The 19,261-nt window shown below is 33.2% G+C and overlaps 1 protein-coding gene across 30 annotated transcripts in view; it reads right to left on the bottom strand.

The window, feature by feature from the left end:
* Positions 1-19,261, bottom strand: part of tutl (turtle) — a 426,131-nt gene that overhangs the window by 112,638 nt on the left and 294,232 nt on the right. For 27 of the 30 annotated variants that reach the window (XM_067767671.1, XM_067767669.1, XM_067767687.1 and 24 more), the window contains exon 7: positions 6,172-6,258. The exons of the other annotated variants lie outside the window; for them this stretch is intronic. In XM_067767671.1, coding sequence (XP_067623772.1) covers positions 6,172-6,258 — 87 coding nt within the window. The remainder of the gene's footprint in view (positions 1-6,171; positions 6,259-19,261) is intronic. 30 annotated transcript variants of the gene reach the window in all.

The following is a 19,261-nucleotide window of genomic DNA, read 5'->3' as shown; positions in this document are numbered from 1 at the left end:
ATTTTAACCGAGAAAAGGGAGGGCTCATATACAATTTTTTTCATCGGCTGGGACTTCTAATAGCAGAAGAAAAACTGCCTTAGGGCACAGAAACATGCTGTCCAACTTTTACCGTGAGTTATATAGGGAAGAGCTATGTGTAGCTTAGATAACGTCATACTTGTTGTTGTTGTAGCAATAAAGACACTCCCCGAAGATTAGGAGTGTTATCGCTGTTGATGGTCCTTTGCCGGATACAGATCCGATACGTTCAGGTAACATGCGCCATTAAGGTACAAGCCGGACCATTTCGGGCACGATTTAACATGACCACATTGAACCTCTAAGCCATAGCGCCCAGGGCCTATTTCAATGGAATTTGGGGTCTCTTCGGCTGCTAAAGAAGCTATAAATTGAAAGCCAAATCTTTGAAAGGGGCGCGCCACATAATTCCTTGATTAGTTAGGGCATCTTAGCCACTTCCTAAAACAGGAATACCTACCGGGTATATTCAAGGCCCCTTAATCCCCTACCCCCTAGAAGAGTGTAATGTATGAACTGCAGATCAGGTAGCCAGTTTTATGTAACTAGTATGTAAATGTGGAAAATGTCTGCCAAAACTAGCTCTCATATTGAACGAGTGCTTCGGGATATAGATTTTGATATTTAGAAATGTTATGTGCTGTTGAAGTCCAACGCCGAAGAGGCGAATCTGCCTATCATTAGCAGGGATACCACCTGGTTCGGTGTTCGTGTTTTGTTCGAGATCTAAGAGCTACACAAGATATGGAAAGTTAGTAGGATAGTGGGCATATAGCAGAAAATACGATAAATGTATATATCGAGGGTTTCAAACTAGTGGTAGGAATTGAATCAGAGGTGTAGTATGCTGATTTCGAAATAAACAATGGGATAGTTGATAGTAACTAGAGTCTTTCAGCTGCAAATAATAGCCGAAAGAGTTTTGACATAAAAAGATGGCAATGCTTGCACATGAGCGGAACCATTCAAGAAAGGGGTTGAACTAAGAGCGTTGCTGCTAATGTTCAAGTCTTATGTCGATGGAATAGGTAGACAAATTTCTGTCTTTCTGGAGCCTTAGGCCGCAATTTTCACAAGTCGACAAAATTAGAAAGAAATCTGTCCAGCAAGGCCCCTATGAGGATAAAACTTCCAATAGTATATTTAACGTTAATTGGGCTACTTATACATACATATCATAAAAATCAATTGAATACATCTGGGTTACAGCAATACATTTATGTATGTACATTTTGTAAATATATATAACAGCTTAAAACATGCACACTAAATAGCATACATGTTATCGAAATAGAATGTAATAATAATCGGAAATGCCACGATAGCCTGCATTGGTATTTTGGAAAAATATGTGTAACAAAACAACGAGAGGTTAAATACATATATGGAATGAATGGAATAACTTCGCGAAGGCTTGCATATTGAAGCAAATGTTGTATGGTAATATCCATACACATGCGAACTCATAAATAGACGTAGATATTTTTTTGAAAATTTCATCAATAATATTCTTATTTTTTATTTTTGATAATTTGAGAAAATGTATGGCATAAACTAAGTTCTTGAAGCTATGCAAACCAGTCTCAAAGACATTCTCGAAAATCTGAAACATTTGAAAACTGTTTATAAGAAAATTTCCAACTTTTCATTTTGAGTTTTCTAATTTTTTTTAGTATTCAGATCTTATAAAGTACAAGCTATAGTTCCGTTAAAATCCGTTTAATTTATGGAAATTTTAGACAAATTTCATCAATTATACTCTTCATTTTATTTATGATAATTTATAAAAAAGTTTCATGAATTGTGTACCTGGAACTATGCGAACCAATCTCAAAAATATTTTCAAAGATCTTCGAAAATTCGAAAAAAATATTAGGAAAATTTCTAAATTTTTTATTTGAAATTTATAAAAAAAATTGTATCTGAAACTATGCAAAACAGATTTCCAAATTTCGAAAATACGAAAAATATATTACGAAAATTCCGACGTTTTCGAAAAATTTGTAAAAATTTGAAAACAATACGAAAATGTCCAACTTCTCATTTTGAGTTTTCTAGATTTTTATAATATACAAATCTTTGAAACTACGAGCTATAATTTGGCTAAAATTCGTATTGATTTATGGGAATTTTCAACAAATTTATTTAATTATACTCCTCCTTTTATTTTTAATAATTTATGAAAAAATTTTAAGAATTGTGTAATTGGAACTCTGCAAAACAATCACAAAAATATTTTATATCTTCGAAAATTGGAAAATATATTACAAAAATTTCAAAATTTTTATTTTGAAACTAGCAGACCCGGCAGACGTTGTTCTGCCCTAAATTTGGTATATCTGCATACGTTTTAATAAGCTTTTTCCGTCTAAATCTGCCCTTTCCCCTCTAAACTTTTTCCTAATCTTTGTATTCACTCCTCTCTCCGTATTTTTCGCTTCATCTATCTCCATCTTCGTCTCATTCTATCTCTTTCTCAGTGTCCTTCTCTCTTTTCTCTTCTCTCAAGTTTTTCTCATTTTTCTTCATATCTATGAAAACTACCCTGTTGTAAAGCACTCATCAACAGTTTTCCTTTCATATCCATATTGTATAAACACGTTTTAGGGGTGCCCGGGTCCATGTTTTGGCCTATATCTCGAGACCCTAGTCACCCAGGGGTACGAAAAATACCCAGTGTCAAAGTACTCATACACAGCTTCCATTTGATACCCATATTGTACAAACACTTCCTGGAGTTACCCGGGTCCATGTTTTGGCCCATATCTCGAGACCCTAGTCAACCGGTATCAAAGTACTTATTATATGAACCTTCCCTGTGGAAAAATACATATATATACCAATTTTCATAATAATCGGTCCAGTAATTTTTGAGTTAATCGATGACATACATACAAACATTCATTTTTATATATATAGATTTCCCGGCAAGTATTCGAATTTTTCTCACCTTTTAAACCTTCCATAGACCTCCACGAATAATTCAAGACCAAGATAAGATAAATCCGTTCAGCCGTTCTCGAGTTTTAGCGAGACTAACGAACAGCAATTCATTTTTATATATATAGATTTATTATGAAAAATAAGTTATCTGAAACTATGCAAAACAGATTTCCAAATTTCGAAAATACGAATAATATATTACGAAAATTCCTATATTTTTGAAAAATTTGTAAAACAATACGAAACTTTACAACTTTTCATTTTGAGTTTACTAAATTTTTTGTAGTATTCATATCCTAGATTGTACGAGCTATAGTTCTATTAAAATTCGCATTGATTTATAGAAATTTTCGACGCTTTTTTTTAATTTACTCTTCTTTGCTATTTCTGATAATTTATGAAAAAGTTTCATGAATTGTGTAACTGGAACTAGGCAAAATAATCTCAAAAATATTTTCAAAACTCTTCGGAAATTCGAAAAAAAAAAATATTACGAAAATTTCGAAATATTTATACTCAACGTGGTTTGCACACAGAGTATATTAACTTTGATTGGATAACAGGTATAAAGCAATTGAGATAGATATAGACTTCCATATATCAAAATCATCAGTGACGAAAAAAAATTTTATTCATGTCCGTCCGTCCGTCCGTCTGTGCGTTAACATGATAACTTGAGGAAATATTGAGAATTCTTCACCAAATTTGGTACACTAGCTTATCTGGACCCAGAATAGATTGGCATTGAAAATGAGCGAAATCGGATGATAACCACGCCCACTTTTTTATATGTAACATTTTGGAAAAACAAAAAACATGATTATTTAGTAAATAATACACCTATAATGTTGAAATTTGACGTGTGGACTAATATTAAGACTGTTGATATAAGTTTGAAAAAGTTTTTTAAAATGGGCGTGGCACTGCCCCTTTTATGACTAAGCAATTGTCTATGTTTCGGGCGCCATAACTCGAAGAAAAATTAACATATCGTAATGAAATTGTGTACACTAAAAAAAAAGTATCACTATTAATTTAATACACAATATGCAAAAATTAAACTATAAGCGGTATCATTTTCGTGGTATCAATGCAACGATAAATATTATAAAAATTATAATTAAAAGTATCAATTTTGTATCTTGACTATTGATTTGCACATGGAAAATATTTGTTTCGCCCTTAAAATGTATCAAAATGATACCTGTATATATTTCCTAGTTTCATTATGATAACATTTAATACTAGATTGAATATAAAACGCATTACATTTGTATGTAGTCTATTAACTTGACAAATACAAGTATCAAACTAATATTTCGAAAATGTGAATATCATAAGATCATTGATGACGAAAAAAAGATAAGCAAAAATTGCACATTGATGCCTAGATGGCATCGCCTTGATGATAACTTTTTTTTGAGTGTACACATATTTTGCTTATAGCAGAAAATATTTCTAGTAAAAATGGACGGGATCGATTAAACACCACGGCAACATAGATATAAAACAAGTTTAAAAGGGTCGTAGACTTGAATAATAAGCTATAACTTAGCAAAAAACAGTTTTGAATCAAAGATATTTCACTTGTCAAGTTTTATTGTAACAGGCAATGGGGAGACATTTTTTTTGAACGGGCGGTGCCACGTGTTATGTAGGAAAGTAATTTATCTGAAATGAAATGTGAAATTGAAGCTCACGATGGGTATATAATGCTCGCTTATATCCGAAATTAGACACCTTTACTTGTTTATTTTTAAATTTATGAAAAAAATAATAATTTATCTGAAACTATGCAAAACAGATTTTCAAATTTCGAAAATACGAAAAATATACTACGAAAACTACTATATTTTTTTTTTAGTTTGACTTTTCTACATTTTTTCGGGTATGCAGTTTTATAGCCCAATCAATTTTAGTCCATTAAAATTCAAATTATTAGTCTTGCAAAATTGGCTTTGATTTTTTTTAAATTTTTTTGCAAAGGGTATTTGATATTTTTTTCATATAAAACTGAAATTTTGCGATTTCCGTATGGAAAAAAAGTTATACAACTTTAGGAAAAATTGTCAAAAATTAGTGCGGAATTTGGGTAGAACTATAACTTGTACTTTGAGATAAAGAACTGCATGTTCAAAAAAAAAAAAAACAAAATTCAAAGACTAGTTCGATATATTTGTTAAATTTTTTCACATACATATATTCCAGTTTTCAAATATTTTCGAAATATTCTTTTTAGCTTAGTTTCGCAGATTCAGTTACAAAACTCATGAAAAGTTTTTCTCAAAATATCAAAATTTAAAAAATGGATATAATGTATAAAATATGCTAAAAATCACCACTGCTATTTTTATGCTCGCAGCTGTACATACTTACATATATGAAAGAAACACTTTAGATTATTGCATTTTGTATGCATAGACTTATTTATGTATGTATGTATGTAAAGCACATTGGCAAATGCCTGCAAGGCAAGCGCACATATTGTGCAAATATGCAAAATTTATGGTTTCACATTGTTTAATATCAATAAGAGTAACAGCAAAAACAACAGTAACAGCAAAATGTAATGCTTGTGTATTTAGCAATGAATGTATGGCAAATGTCTGGTGCTTGAAGTTGATGGTTTCAAATGCAATATGGCAGCAGCAGCAAGAACAAGAGCAGCGACAACAACAGCAACAGCAACAGCTGTGGCGACAACGACAACGATGTGGCATGACAACAATGTTGTATGTAAGTAAATTTGTACGAATAAGTATGATTGTGATATTTTCATATATATTGTTTGATCAAATAGAAATCAAATGGCATATTTTAGATGGCAGCGAAATGAAATTATTTGTGTAAACGCCTATTTTATGCTTCTGGAAAAATTATTTCACAATCAAATTTTTTTCTTATTTTAAATTTATTTTAAATATAAAAAAAAAAAAATAAATAAAAAATATGCGCTAAATTTTAAATTTTAAAATATTTAACATCATTTTTATTTATTTATGCGTAAATGCATGAGCGAGTGGAGCGTTGGTTTTTATGAAATATGCAGGTGTTTTAATTTTTTTTTTTGTTTACAAATTAACAAAATTCGAATACTAATACTTTTAAGCTTGAACAAAACATTCCAAAAACAATTAAATTTTTATTTATTTTCAAATAACAAAAATATTTATCAAAAAACATATATTTGGTTTTTTAGCCACTTACTGCAATGCTGATTTTTGCTTTTTTGACAGTTTTAGCGTTTTTTTTCGGACCCGATTTTCCTACTTTTTCTTTCCCACCTGCCGTTGGCTGCAACATTCACCATCGTCATTCATTGTTATATTTCAGAATTTAATTTTCATAGGTTGTTGTTGTTGTTCCGTTGCAAATATGGAGTGTTCGCATACACACACGTATACACAAATACAAAGTTATGCATAAAAAATTTTACAAAGATTTTACGGGGTTTTTGGGATTTTTTTTGTAGTACGTGTATTGCATTACAGTTGTTGTAATTGTTGTTGTTAGGACAGTCGTGAATATATTTGCAGCATATTTTGTTGCACATGTTTTGTTGGATTGTTGCATCGTTTGGTGATATATTTGTTGGTCAATTGTGAGAGTAATCGTTTCAGTATTCAAGCATAACAAGTTGGAAAATTCGGATATTCAGAAATAAAGTGGAAATGGAAAAAATTTGTTAGACGTGTAGAAATAGTAAGGAGGTTTTATGAGCAATGGAATAGTTTAGTTTTTATTCACAAGTTAACGAGTTAGCTTTAGCAGACTTAAGGCAAAGAAGCTGTTTTCCTATTTGAAATTTGTTTTTGTTATATTAATGGCGGAAGGCAGAACTCAAGATTGATGCGTGGTATATTGGGAGCACAAATGAGAACTGATCGCAGTTTATACACATATGAATATGTTGTAGCAGAGAAACCTTCGAACTTTGGGCATATTGAAACAAACGAACCCAAAAGTAAAATTTATTCGTAATTATATCCGAATACTAGTTTCGAAAATAAATAAATATGTGTACATAACATGCTTTTGACTGCTATTAAAATTTAACAATATTTACGGGCTACCTTCTTTCTCAATCTCCCTTACCTTTCTTCTTCTATTCCTCCCTCTCTCCGCCGCACCCTTTCTCTCCATCTCCCTCTCTTTTCGTCACCCTCCATCTTCCCCATCCCGCTCTATCCCCCGCTCCCTCTTCCTATATTTCTTCCATCTGCCTCTGACAAAAAATCTTCCGTGTAAATATCATACTTTCTTTCTGTATGGCTATTTCTAACTATCTCACTCTACCATGTTTTCTCTCACTCATTTTTTGCTTTGATCGTTCATCTTTCAATTGAAAAAACAAAAAACATAAGCTTACCGTGACTGTTTAAAATTCTCAAATAGTTTATCACGACCTGTACTTCCGTACAAAATCAAATTTGAGCTAAAGTGGGCTAAAGCGCGGTTTCAATAAATGTTCAGGTGTACTCCTGGACTTGCTTGAATATACCACTTCCCGTTATAGTACACAAAACTTCCACTCATTGTTCTGTTATAGCCGCTAGTGAATTTGGTAACCAGTTATTTTCACATTGTTCCATTAAATCAACCACTCTCCATTTAATCATCCACCCACCGGCAACCACCATTCACCTTTAACCAGCCAGCAGTCATCATCGACCATCTATCGATTTATTGGTCATCAGCTCCACCACACTTATCTATTGATTACTCTGTGATCATTGTAACATTAAAATGCTGGCCTTCCATCATTAATGATTCACTTTCAACCACCCGCAAGTTAGTTGGCCATTATTAACCAACTACCTTTCGAATATTCTTCTCTTACTTACTCCATAAATTATTCACGACGTCAGCCAACTCCTCATCTATTAAATATTTAATGGTTCTAACGGTAATTTTGGTTGTTCTTCAACCTATTTACTGATTTACTGATAACCCAGTTCAGCGTATAGTTGAGGCATCACCGAAATCCGTTCATAGTTTTTTGATCTAAAATGAGCGGGTGGCCATTATCCGTTTTACAGTCAAACCATTTACCCGGTTGACTTTTAACCGTTCTTTCATTCTACCGTTCCAGTCCAGCGATTCCACCGTTAACCGCTCGCTTCTCCACTTACTTTTAACCGGCGAATCAATCATCTGCTACTTATCACCATTTCCACATATATTTTGCTCAAACAACAGTAGCAATTTGAAATGTATTTGTTGGCTGGGTTGGCTAAACGCGATCCCATTTTACAAGTGTGGAATTTTTGCAGTAATTTCACTAGTGACTGTGGTGGCACGAAATTTTTACTCACTTTTTTTTCATCCTCCCACCTTGCCCTTCTATCACGCTATTTTCTATCCCCTTTTTATTCTTATCATATATTCTTCCCAATCCACTCCTCCTTACTTTATATTTGTGGACCCGATTTACTTTATCTTTGCTTATGTTCCTAACAACTTCTCATTACGTCTCCTATCCTTCTTACACTTTACAATTCTAAATGTAGGTTTTCATTATAAGTTTAGAGCCGTAAAAAAATATCGGCTTGAAAATTTCACTCTCATTTTTTTCTTCCCATTTTCAGAGCATGGCGATTTTTTGAGTTGACCGCTGCTTGGGTCTAAGTTCGCGATATGGCAATTTTTTTTTTGAATTTAAGCAGATATAGATATAGGTTGAACTGGCCGCTCAACAAAGACCTCACATAGATTGAATGTGTCCATAATGTTACCAGGATTTGTTTGTCGACCAAACGGAAGAACCCCAATCAGGTACCAAAACTTATGTTATAGAATAGCTCTATCCTCTTGGCAAATACTAGACGTTTTTTAAGAACCTTGCTTAATTGCTCCCTTGTGGTCTGGATACTCTGCCGCCCCTAATAGCTGGAGCCTGGAACTGGCGAGCGCAGATCATGAACACAGAACGTGCTCAACTGTTTCTTCCTGCAGCTCCCACGTCCTAAACCTGCTGTTACTGATAAGACCTAACTTGTAAGCATGTGAGGTTAGAAGGCGGTGTTCACTTGGTATGCCCATCGTGAATCTTAAGTCTTTACTTCAGCGTTATGAGCCACTTTGTGAGTTTAATATCGTAGGCCATGCACATGATCTTAAAAATTTTGCAGCCCCGTGCTTTCGTCCACGCATTTCCTGCTTGACGGGTCATATGCAGCTCCTGTCTTCTTTTAATTTCTCCCAAACGTGGGAGGTGTATTGTCGTTTCCGCGAGTGTTGCACCCTCCTTTGTCAATTCATCGGCCTTTGCGTTACTTTCTATCCCTTTCTGACCGGGAACCCAGTGTAGATGTATAGTTCGGCCTGAGCGAAGTTTCAGAGTTCCAATGCTCTTTTGCATTTAAGAACACTTCTGAAGCACTATGTGAGATTATTTCCTGCAGCTTAAGCACCCTTTCAGTAGAATTTCTGCTTCTTAACGGCTACAATTTCTGCTTTAAAGACGCTGCAGTAATCTGGCAGCCTGTAGGATCACATTATTTCAGGATCGACGCAGTAAACAGCAGACCCGACCCCTTCCATAAATTTGGAACCATCCGTATACACATTTGTAGTATTTTCTGCCATTTCTGCACTTTGGCAACAACCCTCCGGGACCATATATTTCTTTTGCCCGATACTGGACGACGCTATATTGCTATGGTCATATGGCCTGCACTCAAGCTGCCCTGAGGCCTTAAGCCTTTGGTAGTTGTTCACGCAATATTTTTGGCCATTAGGTCTGCAGTTGGGATGTGTAGAATGGCGTGCAATGCTGCTGTAGGGGTAGTTCTTAGGGTTTTAAATAAATGCGAAATAAAAAAATTTCATCATATTTACCTAAATAAAGACAATGTAGCACAATAATTTTTAGTTCTGGAAATTATTATAGGGTCAGTTACTTAAAATTCCTTGGTCATTTTATATACTTATTAAATGTTCAATTTTAAAATGCACTCACTTGAAAAATTAAATTGAAACGATATAAAATATATAAAGCACGTACACATAGCAAAGGTTTTGTGTACACACGAATGCATCATTGGGGCCATCAAAATTCATTTAAAAACCGCTCAGGGACACATTTCGAGTTTAATTATTTATTATTTAAAAGCGAGTTTGAGATATTTTGGTTAAATTTATATATACCCAATGCTCAAAACAGAAAGTTAAGTTCATTCCTGCAAATTCTAACTTGCCAGTATGGATCTAAAAATATATATAAACTCAGCCTTGACCAGCTCGTTACTAAACATTTGGTAACTGTTGGAAAAGTACCTTCACATCAGGTCATGATGAGGAGAGATAACCTCATTTGCTGTAATATATATAAGTAAGTGCGTGGGATGCTAAATTGCGCGAGCATTGTAGGCCATTGTAATTGAAGTTCGTAGTAAATTACTTGATTTAGCTTGAGTCACGAACGTTTACATCCACGCCTCAATTGTTTTATAACTATTAAGTATTACCAGAACAAGAATGAACAGCAATGTTGTACGTAGACACAAAAATAAGGTGGTACATGCTTTTGATATTCTGCCTGCCATAAATTGAATTTGGTCTTTTTTTTAAGTTTTTAGGTTTGTCTGAACTCGTCCAATATTTGCTAGTACACGTGCATGTGTACATACATACGCTATGGAAAAATACTACCCGTACTTTTATCAGGCGTAAAATGTCCAATTCGACAAGCACATTGCAGAGACTTTGATCAATGTACCAAATATTACAGGCTAACAAAAAAGGCTTATTATGAGGGCCATAAAAAAATGTTGGTCGAATGGATTCACGAAATTACTCTTATCATTAGAAAAAGCGGACTCTGATGGGTATTCTGACTAAACTCTGCGTTCTGACGTCACACGCGTTCAAATTAGGAATTTTATTTAGTGATAGTAGATTAACGAAGTGCGGGTTGGAGGAGGAAGCAGTCGAAAACGTGGGTGATACAGCTCACAGATCAAAAAGCAGTACCAGGTAGCATCGGTCCTAGAAAGGAGTTATTTCATAGCTTAGGGCCTGGTTTCAGATAGGCTTTTATAGTTTAGTCTTTGACAAACTCATGGTAAAACTATGGACTCATTCGGCCTATGTTGTGTTCAACCTAAGCTTAATAGAATTAACTAGCTGCTCTGAGCTGTGTATGAAGTTGTCAACTACATATTAGGTACTTAGTTTATAGCTCGATGGAAAGTCTCTCAAACATTGTTTGCAGGATTCCATGCTATACGTTAGATTTTTCGAAATATCTAGGTTCCATACGGTTTTTGTTATATGTAACACACCTATCGAATCTTTTTGTCATATACTTTGAATTGTCATAGTATGTGATGGTAACGTGACCGCCTACCACACCGAAAGATCTGTGATCATGCTCCGGGCAGCATCAAAGTTTTACAAAACAATTTTTTGAATTAAAAGAAAATTTTTCTAAGCGGGGTTGCTCCTCGGCAGTGTCTGGCATGCACTTCGATTGTATCTCTGCCATGAGAAGCTCTCAATGAAAACTCATCTGCCTTGCAGATGCCGTTCGGAGTCGGTAAAAAACTCGTAGGAAAATTTAAAAGGACCACGGCGCAAATTGGAAGAGAGACTCGCCCTAAAATTTTTTCGGAGGCTATCGCGCCTTACATCTACATTACTTACATCATATTTATTATGGTCATTGAACTGTGCAACAAATTTGAAATTTCAGTTGTCGGGCTCATCGGGAAGTTCCTTAAAAAGAGATCCTGAAATTCTAAATCTCGTATGAAATTTATACATATTTTAATTGAAATTTTTTTTTTTTGTGTTGGCATTGTCACGGTCCTCTCAACTATATACTCGTTTTCAAATTTTCGCATGCTCTAAATATATCTCTTCATACTCGTTCCGCGTCCAAAATACTATTTTTTTTTGTATCCGAATTATTGTTAAAAAATTCAAGTCTCTAACTCATCGGGAAGTTGTTTAAAACTTGCACGCCAAGTTTTCGAATTTGGAAGATTTTTTTATAACGAAATTCCTCAATTTTTTACAGAGATTTAAGCAAAAACATGAATCAAGACTAATATAAAGGATATAAAACGAGGAGTTAAATCTCGTAATCGCACTAGGTACGGCCTCACTATTCAACCAATGAAAAATTGACTTCTACTGGTTTGTTTGGTAAACATGTTTTGTGGGGTTGCTATACTCAGTTGAACCGAGCTCACAGAGTATAATAACTTTGATTGGATAACGGTTGGTTGTACAGGTATAAAGGAATCGAAATAGGTATAGACTTCCATATATCAAAATCATCAGTATCGAAAAAAAATTGATTGAACCGTGTCCGTCCGTCCGTTAACACGATAACTTGAGTATATTTTGAGGTATCTTGATGAAATTTGGTATGTAGGTTCTTGGGTAGTCTTCTCAGATCGCTATTTAAAATGCACGAAATGGGACCACGCTCACTTTTTCGATATCGAAAATTTCGAAAAACACAAAAAGTGCGATAATTCATTACCAAAGACGGATAAAGCGATTAAACTTGGTAGGTGAGTTGAACTTATGACGCAGAATGGAAAATTAGTAAAATTTTGGACAATGGCCGTGGCACTGCCCACTTTTAAAAGAAGGTAATTTAAAAGTTTTGCAAGCTGTAATTTGGCAGTCGTTGAAGATATCACAATGAAATTTGGCAGGAGCCTTACTCCTATTACTATATGTGTACTTAACAAAAACTAGAAAAATCGGAGAACGACCACGCCCACTTAAAAAAAAATTTTTTAAGTCAAATTTTAACAAAAATTTTAATATCTTTACAGTATATTAGTAAATTATGTCTACATTCAACTCCAGTAATGATATGGTGCAACAAAATACAAAAATAAAAGAAAATTTCAAAATGGGCAAGGCTCCGTCCTTTTTCATTTAATTTGCCTAAGATACTTTTAATGCCATAAGTCGAACAAAAATTTACCAATCCTTGTGAAATTTGGTAGGGGCTTATATTCTCGGACGATAACTGTTTTCTGTGAAAAAGGGCGGAATCGGTTGAAGCCATGCCCAGGTTTTATACACAGTCGACCGTCTCTCCTTCCGCTCGGCCGTTGACACGATAACTTGAGCAAAAATCGATATATCTTTACTGAACTCACTTCACGCACTTATCTGAACTCACTTTGTATTGGTATAAAAAATGGAAGAAATCCGACTATGACCACGCCCTCTTTATCGATTTAGAAAATTACGAAAAATTAAAAAATTCCAAATACGAAAAAAGGGATGAAATATTGTAATTGGATTGGTTTATTGACGCAAAATATAACTTTGTAAAATGGGTGTGATACCTACCATATTAAGTAGAAGAAAATGAAAAAGTTCTGCAGCGCGAAATCAAAAGCCCTTGGAATCATGGCAGGAATACCCTTCGTGGTATTTCATATATAAATAAATTAGCGGCAGATGATGTTCTGGGTCACCCTGGTCCACATTTTGGTCGATATTTCGAAAACGCCTTCACATATACAAATACCACCACTCCCTTTTAAATCCTCACTAATACCTTTAATTTGATACCCATATCGTACCAACACATTATAGAGTCACCGCTGGTCCACCTTTATGGCGATATCTGGAAAAGACGTCCACCTATAGAATTAAAGCCCACTCCCTTTTAAAATACTCATTATCACCTTTCGTTTGATACCCATATCGTACAAACAAATTCTATAATCACCCCTGGTCCACCTTTATGGCGATATCTCAAAAAAATGTCCACCTATAGAAATAATGCCCACTGCATTTTAAAATACTCGTTAACACCTTTCATTTGATACCCTTATCGTACAGACAAATTCTAGAGTCAGCTCTGGTCCACCTTTATGGCGATATCCCTAAATGGCGTCCACCTATAGAACTATGGTCCACTCCCTCTTAAAATACTCTTTAATACCTTCCATTTGATACACATGTCATACAAACACATTCCAGGATTACCCTAGGTTCATTTTCCTACATGGCGATTTTCCCTTATTTTGTCTCCAAAGCTCTCAGCTGAGTATGCAGTGTTCGGTTACACCCGAAATTAGCCTTCCTTACTTCTTTTCACTTTAATTTTGGAGTGGTTCTCCAAATATTTACGTGTACATGTGAACTTAGTGTGTAGGACACTATAAAGTAATATCTTTAATTAAAAAAAAAAGACTGATGAAAGAATTTCTATGGCAAAAAATCCCCGCCCAGCATTCTTTATCGCGAAAGCCACTTTTTGGATATGACGTTTCTATGAAATGATCACCGGAGATATCGCCGTTGTTTCGAATTCTTGTCAGCCTTCGGGAAGAACTGTTCCTCTAATACGAAACGACATATAGATATGAAAGGGGCACAGCATTAATAAACTATTTAGAAATGAAGCTATAAGATGAAAGGTGTTGGTGAAAATATGTTTTTGTTTGAAGCGGTAAAGTAACTTATTTGCTAAAATATGTGGGGCAGTTGAAATTGGCAAAGAAGATCCATAATTATGTGAGAAAATCTTTTAACAAAATTTGGCAGGCTGCTAATTAATTCCGAGGCAAAGAGTGAAATAATAAATAAAATGTAAATTTAATGCTAAGCAAGTATTTAAGTAGTCAGAAACAAATGAAGAAAATAGAGCAAGACGTCGCCTAACGATATCAGCTGCATCATGACGTTGCAGAAAATGAGCGATATGTACATGTACATAAATACATTCATGAGCATTAACAAGTAAGAACAGGACTGTCTTCGGCTGTGCCGAAGACTTCATACCTTTTATGAATGGGACTGAACAATAATCTTGTCCCGTTCATAATCTCTGAATAATCGGATGTATAAGATAAGAAATATATAGTGAACAGATCTACATACCCTAACGATTTTTAAGATAAATATAAAATAAAAAAATGGCAAAAAACCCCCTTATCTGAACGATCGGTTGTATGGGATATATATTATATATAGCTCCGATCTAAATGATTTTTACAGGAATTCTTCTATGATAAATTAGAATAAATATCACCAAGTTTCACGTTTTTATATTGGAAATTAAGTGAGAAATGGCTAAAAAATTTTCTAACTGAACGATCGGTTGTATGGGATATATATTATATATGGCTCCGATGGAACTGATTTTTTTATGAAATCTTCTATGATATTTATATTAGAATAAATATCACCAAGTTTAACGTTTTTATATTGGAAATTAAGTGAGAAATGGCTAAAAAATTTTCTTACTGAACGATCGCTTGTATGGGATATATATTATATATAGCTCCGATCAAAGTGATTTTTTCAGGAAATCTTCTAAATTTAACGTTTCTATATTGGAAATTAAGGGAGAAATGGCTAAAAAATTTTCTTACTGAACGATCGCTTGTATGGGATATATATTATATATAGCTCCGATCAAAGTGATTTTTTCAGGAAATCTTCTAAATTTAACGTTTCTATATTGGAAATTAAGGGAGAAATGGCTAAAAATCTTTCTATCTGAACGATCGGTTGTATGGGATATATATTATATATGGCTCCGATGGAACTGATTTTTTCATGAAATCTTCTATGATATTTATATTAGAATAAATATCACCAAGTTTAACGTTTTTATATTGGAAATTAAGTGAGAAATGGCTAAAAAATTTTCTTACTGAACGATCGCTTGTATGGGATATATATTATATATGGCCCCGATGGAACTGATTTTTTTACGAAATCTTCTATGATATTTATATTAGAATAAATATCACCAAGTTTAACGTTTTTATATTGGAAATTAAGTGAGAAATGGCTAAAAAATTTTCTTACTGAACGATCGGTTGTATGGGACATATATTATATATGGCTCCGATGGAACTGATTTTTTTATGAAATCTTCTATGATATTTATATTAGAATAAATATCACCAAGTTTAACGTTTTTATATTGGAAATTAAGTGAGAAATGGCTAAAAAATTTTCTTACTGAACGATCGGTTGTATGGGATATATATTATATATGGCTCCGATGGAACTGATTTTTTTATGAAATCTTCTATGATATTTATATTAGAATAAATATCACCAAGTTTAACGTTTTTATATTGGAAATTAAGTGAGAAATGGCTAAAAAATTTTCTTACTGAACGATCGCTTGTATGGGATATATATTATATATAGCTCCGATCAAAGTGATTTTTTCAGGAAATCTTCTAAATTTAACGTTTCTATATTGGAAATTAAGGGAGAAATGGCTAAAAATCTTTCTATCTGAACGATCGGTTGTATGGGATATATATTATATATGGCTCCGATGGAACTGATTTTTTCATGAAATCTTCTATGATATTTATATTAGAATAAATATCACCAAGTTTAACGTTTATATTGGAAATTAAGTGAGAAATGGCTAAAAAATTTTCTTACTGAACGATCGGTTGTATGGGATATATATTATATATGGCTCCGATGGAACTGATTTTTTTATGAAATCTTCTATAATATTTATATTAGAATAAATATCACCAAGTTTAACGTTTTTATATTGGAAATTAAGTGAGAAATGGCTAAAAAATTTTCTTACTGAACGATCGCTTGTATGGGATATATATTATATATTGCTCCGATCAAAGTGATTTTTTCAGGAAATCTTCTAAATTTAACGTTTTTATATTGGAAATTAAGGGAGAAATGGCTAAAAATCTTTCTATCTGAACGATCGGTTGTATGGGATATATATTAAATATGGCTCCGATGGAACTGATTTTTTCATGAAATCTTCTATGATATTTATATTAGAATGAATATCACCAAGTTTAACGTTTTTATATTGGCAATTAAGGGAGAAATGGCTAAAAAATTTTCTATCTGAACGATCGGTTGTATGGTATAGGTATATACTATATACATATAGCTCCGATCAAAGTGATTTTTTCAGGAAATCTTCTAAGTTTAACGTTTTTATATTGGAAATTAAGGGAGAAATGGCTAAAAATCTTTCTATCTGAACGATCGGTTGTATGGGATGTATATTATATATGGCTCCGATGGAACTGATTTTTTTATGAAATCTTCTATGGTATTTATATTAGAATAAATATCACCAAGTTTAACGTTTTTATATTGGAAATTAAGTGAGAAATGGCTAAAAAATTTTCTTACTGAACGATCACTTGTATGGGATATATATTATATATAGCTCCGATCAAAGTGATTTTTTCAGGAAATCTTCTAAATTTAACGTTTCTATATTGGAAATTAAGGGAGAAATGGCTAAAAATCTTTCTATCTGAACGATCGGTTGTATGGGATATATATTATATATGGCTCCGATGGAACTGATTTTTTCATGAAATCTTCTATGATATTTATATTAGAATGAACATCACCAAGTTTAACGTCTTTATATTGGAAATTAAGGGAGAAATGGCTAAAAAATTTTCTATCTGAACGATCGGTTGTATGGTATAGGTATATACTATATACATATAGCTCCGATCAAAGTGATTTTTTCAGGAAATCTTCTAAGTTTAACGTTTTTATATTGGAAATTAAGGGAGAAATGGGTAAAAATCTTTCTATCTGAACGATCGGTTGTATGGGATGTACATTACATATGGCTCCGATGGAACTGATTTTTTTATGAAATCTTCTATGATATTTATATTAGAATAAATATCACCAAGTTTAACGTTTTTATATTGGAAATTAAGGGAGAAATGGCTAAAAAATTTTCTTACTGAACGATCACTTGTATGGGATATATATTATATATAGCTCCGATCAAAGTGATTTTTTCAGGAAATCTTCTAAATTTAACGTTTCTGTATTGGAAATTAAGGGAGAAATGGCTAAAAATCTTTCTATCTGAACGATCGGTTGTATGGGATATATATTATATATGGCTCCGATGGAACTGATTTTTTTATGAAATCTTCTATGATATTTATATTAGAATAAATATCACCAAGTTTAACGTTTTTATATTGGAAATTAATGGAGAAATGACTAAAAATCTTTCTATTTGAACGATCGGTTGTAGGGTATAGGTATATACTATATACATATAGCTCCGATCAAAGTGATTTTTTCAGGAAATCTTCTAAGTTTAACGTTTTTATATTGGAAATGAAGGGACAAATGGCTAAAAATCTTTCTATCTGAACGATCGGTTGTATGGGATGTATATTATATATGGCTCCGATGGAACTGATTTTTTTATGAAATCTTCTATGATATTTATATTAGAATAAATATCACCAAGTTTAACGTTTTTATATTGGAAATTAAGGGAGAAATGGCTAAAAAATTTTCTATCTGAACAATCGGTTGTATGGTATAGGTATATACTATATACATATAGCTCCGATCAAAGTGATTTTTCAGGAAATCTTCTAAGTTTAACGTTTTTATATTGGAAATTAAGGGAGAAATGGCTAAAAATCTTTCTATCTGAACGATCGGTTGTATGGGATGTATATTATATATGGCTCCGATGGAACTGATTTTTTTATGAAATCTTCTATGATATTTATATTAGAATAAATATCACCAAGTTTAACGTTTTTATATTGGAAATTAAGGGAGAAATGGCGAAAAAATTTTCTTACTGAACGATCGCTTGTATGGGATATATAGTATATATAGCTCCGATCAAAGTGATTTTTTCAGGAAATCTTCTAAGTTTAACGTTTTTATATTGGAAATTAAGGGAGGAATGGCTAAAAAATTTTCTTACTGAACGATCGCTTGTATGGGATATATATTATATATAGCTCCGATCAAAGTGATTTTTTCAGGATATCTTCTATGATATATTAGAATAAATATCACCAAACGTTTTTATATTGGAAATTGAGGGAGAAATGGCTAAAAAATTTTCTTACTGAACGATCGCTTGTATGGGATATATATTATATATAGCTCCGATCAAAGTGTTTTTTTCAGGATATCTTCTATGATATATTACAATATATATCACCGAGTTTCACGTTTATACTTTCTAAATTGCGACAGGAATGACCAAAATCGTCTTATCTGAGCGATCTGTTGTATGGGAGATATATGTTATAGTGGTCCGATCCTACCGGATCCGACAAATGTCTAATATAATACAAAAATACATCCTTGTGCCAAATTTGATTAAGATATCTCAAAATTTGAGGGACCAATTTGCGTTCAAACAGACAGACGGGCGGACAGACGGACATGGCTATATCAGCTCAGTTCGTCGCCTTGATCAATTCGGTATACTTAGTGGTGAGTCTATCTTCTATATTTCTCAACGTTACAAACAGCGGACCAAAGTTAATATACCATTCATTGC

This window comes from Eurosta solidaginis, chromosome 2 (assembly GCF_040869045.1).
Source record: "Eurosta solidaginis isolate ZX-2024a chromosome 2, ASM4086904v1, whole genome shotgun sequence".
Lineage (NCBI taxonomy): Eukaryota > Metazoa > Arthropoda > Insecta > Diptera > Tephritidae > Eurosta > Eurosta solidaginis.
Note: the sequence above shows the minus strand (reverse complement) of the source record. Positions and strands in the feature narration are given on the sequence as shown.